This window comes from Garra rufa, unplaced genomic scaffold (assembly GCF_049309525.1).
Source record: "Garra rufa unplaced genomic scaffold, GarRuf1.0 hap1_unplaced_004, whole genome shotgun sequence".
In the NCBI taxonomy this organism is placed as follows: Eukaryota; Metazoa; Chordata; class Actinopteri; order Cypriniformes; family Cyprinidae; genus Garra; species Garra rufa.
In genome coordinates this window covers 182034-189855 of record NW_027394279.1, presented here as the reverse complement: position 1 = coordinate 189855, position 7822 = coordinate 182034, and the positions used below count along the sequence as shown (strand labels likewise).

Sequence of the window (7822 nt, the reverse complement as noted above, 5' to 3'; positions counted from 1 at the left end):
GCAGTGGCTTGTGGGGAATGAAGTCCATGATGTGTAGTGCAAGAGTTAATGATGACAAGACGACCAATACGTGACACATATCTTGTCGTCGCTTTGTAAAAATGCAAATCTAAATGAAAGTCATTTTGTCATAGAATTTTTTGGCGCATAAAAAGCAATTCACATCACTTCATAAAATTGTGATTAAACCACATGAATTACTTAAATGTTATGAATATTTTTGAAGTTTAAAAGTTCGGGATGAACAGATTTTCAGGGAAGGGACAGAAATCTCTCAGGTTTTCTTCAAAATATCTTCATTTGTGTTCTAAAGATGAACAAATTTCTTATGGGTTTGGAATGACAGTTTTCATTAAAAAATGTTTTGGGGTGAACTAACCCTTTGAGAGGACAATACAATAAAACAAATCAAAGAAAAAAAGACTGACCTTTTGTTGAAAACACTTAGAACTTATTTCACGAGGTGAACGCTTGTGGGAAGGCTGAGATACCTGTATTTTACTGTACTTTTCTTCTTATGGAAGAAATGCAGTTTTTGATTATATATTTGACTGCCTTCCTGTCTCAATTTCCTAAAACTTGAGCTTCTGCATCAATGCAATGCTGACAGTCCATTTTTCCTGGAACTTGGTTCCTCACAATGAATGTATCCTTAGGTGCCTTTCGACTGCAGCACATTCACCTGCTATCCAGCTTCTTTTGACTGCAGTTTGTTTGCCTAAGTATACGTGTGTGTGTGTGTGTGTGTGTGTGTGTGTGTGTGTGTGTGTGTGTGTGTGTGTGTGTGTGTGTGTGTGTGTGTGTGTGTGTGGGTGGGTGTTTCTTCAACTAGGGGCATTTTTAGCCTTGTGAAGTTGAAGAAAAAAATTGTTCAAAAGTCCCCATAACACAGTCTCATAATATTATATAATTTGTCTAGTTTGAAGGTCTGTAATTGGACAAACTTAGATTACAAGAGAAATGGTTAATATTTTACTTTTTTTTCGACCTGCAATGAACAAATGTGCCTCTCAATATACAGCTGTTATTTAAAAATAGAATAACTTTAGTTTTTATATTAAGTAGAGCATGATCTCATAAATTGTGGATACATTTTTGAATGTGTGATGAGATCTTTGAATTTTTTTTTTAAATGTGTGTTGTGGAAATGACAAGAAATTTACATAAATGTAGGTAAGCTTTGTCCCAATGCTGGAACATGACTGTTTCTGGACTGAAACATTATTATTATTTTTTATTTGTATTTTTTCATTTTTTTTTTTTTTTTTTTTTCTCATTTTTGAGCAACTGGGATGGTGCCCTTCTGGTCCTCTATGCAGACTGCATACTCTGCATATAGTGCCAGTACTGCAACAAATGAACATCTTTTTGATGAAATCTAAGAGATCTGTCCTTCCATAGACTGTCTTTGCAACTCCCTGTTGAAAAAAACAGCATATGCTGGTTAGGTATGTTTTGATGTTGGGATGCTGGTTTTAGCTGGTATAAAACGTTATTTCACAATATTTCAAAGCATATTACTGTACGTTTTACTGCATTACTACCTTACTGCAATTCAAAGATTTACTTCAATACTGTATAAGAAAGTACTACATTTGTAATGTTTTTAAAGGGGTCCAATTATGCTCTTTTACAAATTCTTTCTTTTGTTTTGGGGGTGCACTAGAACATGCTCTCATGCTTGGTGGTTTGAAAAATGCACAGAATTTACATTATTACAATGGCTTTAGTTTCTACCCAGGCTGGCACAAATAGCTAGATTAGTTCCAAGTTTGATCAAGGTCCACCTTCCGAAAAACCAAATGTTTTGTGATTGGTTAGCTGTCCCTCTGCACACTCTCACTTCATGTCATCAAAAATGTAAATGACTTAATATTATTAACTTTTTTTTTTTCTTATGAACTGTCAGATGAAATCAGTGTCACATTTTCAATCGATGGTAAATGATGGTAAATTAAGTGATGGTCAATTGTCAGCTCTCTTGGTCGTCAGGTCTTGTGATGTATGTTACTGAACTGTATTCAAATGTTTATATTTATATAAAAACACCACATTTTGAAATTTAGCTGCAGTATGTCAATTTAGTTTATTTGTGTTACAAGTGCACATGCTGGACGGACGAGACGAGGAATACAATAAACACTATATTTAATAACTTCTTTGAATAAACAGGCAGGAACATCCACACACGTAACATCAACAAGGAATAAAGACCGACATGAACTCAAGATACAAACAGACTTATAAGGGGTGACTAATCATAAAACACAGGTGACGGGGATCAGGGCAAACGAGGGCAAAACCAAAGCAGACAGATCGACGGGGGAAGACAATGGGAGAAACCAATGACTAAACAGACATAAACTGACAGAACTGTGACAGTTTGTGTGTGCTGCGCTCATAGACTTTAGAAAACGGCACTCATTTGTTTGATTTCTCCTCGAGAAGCTGCGCAAGCCTCAAAAGTTTCCGAAACTGTCATTTTCTTTTTTTTCATATTCGTCATTTGGTGACTCTCAATTGTCAAAAACACCCCTCAAAATATTTGCTACGGATGCGAAAAATGCAGAAAATCGAACCATCCGAATTAATTTTTATGACGGACGGAAGTTGCAGAGGCTGGTTGCATTTTACTGGTGTTTTTGGAGACTGGAAAGCACGAATCACTCTGCAGTTAGGCCTACTGTGCTCAACGAGCAGCGGGTGCTGCCGTGAGCCCCTCTCCCGTCCAAAAGCACTCACAGGCGGTCAGTCTCTCAGTAGCCTCACGCAGCAGTCAGAGCAGAGAGGAGACACACACCCCTCCGCGTCCAGGCTGCAAATGAATCGCGCATGCGCATGGCCGCCGCCGTTCCCGTAAATGTAAATGTTCATTCACTCTGACTCACGACATAGCTCTCCATTCACTCTAGTCTAGTCTCTTGCCAAGTTCGCTTGTGCCAGCTCTCGCTAGTCTGTTATCAATCTCGATTTACATAGGCCTTCACTACAATACCCCAACAGTCTTTTTAAAGACTAAACCCACAGACATTCTTGTTAAAGTTAAGATCAAATCTCAGCCCTGGCCAGTAATTTTTTTTAACTGCTAGGCAGTAGCTACACTTCGCTAAAACTACCCACGAGACTAAGACACACACACACACACACACACACATACATACACAGACAGCCCGCCTGTGACAGTGACGCAGTTCGAGTGGGAGAGAGAGCCTCCACAGCCCCAGTGCTCAAAAGCTGGATCTAATTTTCAACTTAAGTCGTGTGCATATTGCGAGCAGTCCATTTGAGGTAGTACGCTTGTATCGTAAAGATGTGTTTTACCCGCTCTCAGGAAAAATGTAAGAGTCTTTTTCATTAACCTCAAAGTTTTTGTTTTATTGATTGATTTTGTGCATTATTAGGTTAAAAGCGTAAGATGCTATATGCATGTGTGCTTTCGTACATGATGGTATTATGTTTTACATACACACTGACATGCTTTATGTTTTCTGGAGACGCTCCATACTTATAATAATTTTTCAGCGCAAATGTTTGTGGGTATTTTAATTATAATGGCTCAAAAGATATCCTCATAAACCACACTTATAAATATAGTGTACCACATAAACCCATGTAAGCATACAAAACTGTTCTGATAAATCATATAAACAAGTATAACCAGACACACACGCACACACACACACACACACACACACACACACACACACACACACACACACACACACACACACACACACACACACACACACACACACACACACGCACACGCACACTGGTTTACATGTTTTATGGGGACATTCCATAGGCGTAATGGTTTTTATACTGTACAAACCGTACTTTCTATCGCCCTAACCCTACCCTACACCTAAACCTAGCCCTCACAGGAGATTGTGCACACTTTTACTTCCTCAAAAAAACTCATTGTGCATGATTTATAAGCCTGTTTCCTCATGGGGACCTGAGAAATGTCCCCACAAGGTCAAAATCTACTGGTATTCCTATCCTTGTGGGGACATTTGGTCCCCACAACGTGATGAATACCAGGTACACGCACACACACACACACACACACACACACACACACACACACACAATTGAATATATGAAATGACATTTATTCTTGTATAGAGATAAAAATATAAATCTTACATCTTTCTTTTCTCACATCCTGTCATGTGGTCGCCAGATGTCTGGAGACATCAATCTTCAAAAATGACCCTGCATTGCTACAATTTGGACAGTCAGAGTTTCATTAGCAGGTTTACTTTAATACAAACATGTATTTTAGATTTTAATTTTTTAAATATGACCACAATCACATATTTCACACAGAGATCGCACTGCCATAGTGTCTGGGAATATTCACGCATAATTTAAACACATAATCGCATGATTACAGCATTTAACAAATAGATGCCTTTTTAACATGCAAGACAACTGCTGAAGACAGTATTTGTCTCCATTTTGCACATTACAGCTGAGTAGTTAGTTTAAGCATTTCACATTAAAGTTAAAATAAGAACAGCTGTTTCACATATCCCTAGTTAATGTTATATGACAACTCGTGTAAGAATGTGGAAGCTATTTTATTATCAATTTTTCTCAAGTCTTATCCTAACATAGATTATGTTATCCTGGTAGATTTCAGACGCTGGCTTGAATTCTTGCAAAGCTTTTTCATATTCTTCTAGGTCCCTCTCAAGCTGATTGCGCTCAGTACTCCCTGCAACAGCCCCAATAATCATACCAATCGGAAAGATTCCTACCCCAAGCAAAGCAGTGCCTAATGCTAATGTATGCACTTTGACGGACAGATTCATGTTTTTCAGTTTCTCATACAGTGTCGGTTCCAGTTTCTCCTTCAGCTGCGTGTCAATCTTCTCCACCTTTGCCTGGATCTCACGTATGCGTTCAATGATAACATCACAGTTCTCCTTCACAGTAGCTTCTTCATTCAGACTAATCGGACTGAAGGACCAACCGAAGTGCTTCTCAAGAGTCTCAATGAGTTGGTTGGTGGCATGGAAGTTGTTTTTCATAAGATCTAGAAGCTTTTGATGTTTGCGTTGAAGCCTTTCCCTTCTTTCAGGATTTCCAGGGTAGAAGATGTCACTCCAAGACATTTCCCTTTATGAATTTCAAATAAGACAAACAATTATTAAAGAAATCACAAGCACAGTTGTTGCACTGATATATTTTTGGATTATGGGGTGCTTTTCTCATGTTTGAAGATCAACATATTTGATTAAGTTGAAAGTAATCTAAAATAAAAATTATGCTGGGGATTGATCTTTCTTACCTTCTTTTATTCTGAAGTCTCGAAAGACGTCCGAGCTCTAGTTTGCGCTTCTGGTCTGTCCTGGGTGAGTTTCTTGAGATCTCTAACACACTGCTGATGTTATTGAACAGAAAGCAGCTGCCGGAGAGCTTTTATCCGCCACAGGGCATTTTCACTCTCACTTTCATTATGGCTATATTATGACTTCATCCTCCTGGTTGATAAAAATACCTATAAAACCACCACCCCCCTCTACCTTTTTCATTTAGCTGAGTAGTGTTGTGTATTATGTAAAACTGATCATGTATATTACATTTTAAATGTCACTATCTGTAATAATTAACCAACTACATATAATGTCTGCTGGCATATCAGAATTTACTATTTTAACACACAAGCTCACAACCTTCAAACTGTCCAAGAGCACTGTGCAAGTGTAGCAGCTGTTCCTCTGTGTAGAGTTGTTTTTGTGAAGGTAATAGTGTTGGGTCGAGTCCACGTAAGTTGAGTTCGAGTCTTTAACCAATCAAGTCCGAGTCCAAATGGGTCGAGTCCGAGTCCAACTAAAAACTACTGTTTGTCAGCAGGGTTCGAAATTAACACCCGCCAACCCGCCAAATGCGGGTTAAAAATCATTTTGGCGGGTATTGATAAAAACTTACCAGCCAGTTTGGCCGGCGATGCATGAGCCAATCATGCAAATCATATCAGAGACGCTCTGGGTCGTTTGTCCCCTCCGTCCTACATTTCGCATGAACACTACACTACGGGTGACGTTTTAGATACCTATTGGCAGCAGCGCGCAGATACTGTATGCTTCGGTTAGCGGGTCCAATCGACGACGAGAGCGCAAAAATACAAACAAGAAATAGGAAATATCGGACGAGCAAAGAGGACTGAGCTGGACAGCGAAATAAGCTCAAATCAAAATGCTGCGGTGGTTAGGACAGACGTCAGGATCAGGAAGAGGTGAGAAGAGGAAGGAGGCAGAAGATAGCCTGGCTAACGCCAGACCACGTTTATGACTTCGTCATGATTCGTGGTCTGGGAACCACATGTTCATTTTCTCGTATTTGAGGCGTGGTTTACGAATGCCCAGAGCCGTTTATTGGGCGATACGAATGTCTATCAAATGACATTTGACATCCTGTGCGTAGCTCATTGCCAATCTTTTCAATTATATCGGATGACGTATGTAGAGCGAACGCCTAAAGTTGCTCTTTTTTTCAAAATAAACTTGCGTTCTAAACTACTTAGAACACTATACCGTGTCTACACCGCAACAGCTAAAGTCTGTCTACACTGGACGCGACAAGGCGACCGTTGCAAATAATTTAAACTTTTGTGTGAGCACGTCATAAATAGAACACGGCAGCAGATTACAGTCGGGATTTGCCGTGTCTCGCCGCATCCAGTGTAGACAGCATAATAGGTTCTAATGTCATTTGTCGCGTCGGATCACGCCGCTCGCGTCCGGTGTAGACACGAAAGATAACTTCGCGGCTGCTGCCGTGCTGGATCCATAGTAACAAACTGCTTTGGTGAGTCGCATAGAAGGCGTCATCGTCTTGCTGCTCCCTCCCCGTTCTGTGATTGGTTCCCTAACTTAGGTGAAAATTAGGTCCATGGTTTCCAGACTAGACTAGAAGCGTGAATAAAATCGCGCTGCGCAAGGCAGGATGGGGAAACCCATGCTAGGCAGAAGATGAAAATGTTGAAAGATCGTACAAAACAAAGCCCGACCGACGTTTTCAACTAACCCGCCCGCAACTCGGACCGCAAAAAAAAAAAGTAAATTGTAGGCTACCCGACCCGCATGTTTAATATTTGCGACTGACACCAGAGATTATATGCAGCTGCGGTGGAGATGCTTTCACTGTCAAACATCATTTGGCATTAAGTAATTTTGTCAAAAGAAATGTTCTTGATTACAAGAAAAATACAGATGTTGTGATTTATTTTGTCTTTCCTTTATACAGATTTAAATAGTTTCATTTTTGAAGTACTCTAAATTATGTCAGTGATTCTGCGATGTTAAATATGATCAAGAATTATTTTATTTCGATCTACAGTGTAATAAAAGTTCTGAAAAAGATTAGCCTATATCCCTAAATATATCTAGACTACAAGCTAATTCCCTTTTTCTTAACTTTTAACTTTTTCTAAAAATTATCGAGAATATTAAATCAACTTAATAGGCTAGGTTAACGAATTTTCTTAGACAAACATAACGAATGCACTCCAAAACGAAATTTTCATATAGATATTCAGGAATCACGAATATGACAAAATAATATTATTTTATAAATATATGAATAGTTATATCAAATGAATAAGGAAATTATAGTGCTTTGAACTTATTAAGTAATGTTTAATTTTGTTCCCTCTCTGGAAATTGTCACGATCTGGGCTGTGGGGTTTTCCCTCAGCCACCTGAGGTCGCTGTTTCCTGCACTGCACTTCCTAATTGTTATCACCTGTCTTTGTCATCAGCACTCATCACATCCACAGCTGTTCACAATCACCATTGTCTTTATAATCTCC

The 7822-nt window shown here is 39.1% G+C and overlaps 1 protein-coding gene across 1 annotated transcript; it reads right to left on the bottom strand.

Moving 5' to 3' along the window:
- Nucleotides 1-4592: 4592 nt before the first annotated feature.
- LOC141312701 (single-pass membrane and coiled-coil domain-containing protein 3-like) lies at nucleotides 4593-5123 on the bottom strand. Its single transcript, XM_073832588.1, has one exon. The coding sequence runs from the start codon at nucleotides 5121-5123 to the stop codon at nucleotides 4593-4595; it is 531 nt and encodes a 176-aa protein (XP_073688689.1).
- Between the last annotated feature and the right edge of the window lie 2699 nt (nucleotides 5124-7822).

What these genes read in the sequence shown, in the direction of transcription:
- LOC141312701 (XM_073832588.1), bottom strand. Translation starts at nt 5,123, where the DNA reads ATGTCTTGGAGTGACATCTTCTACCCTGGAAATCCTGAAAGAAGGGAA.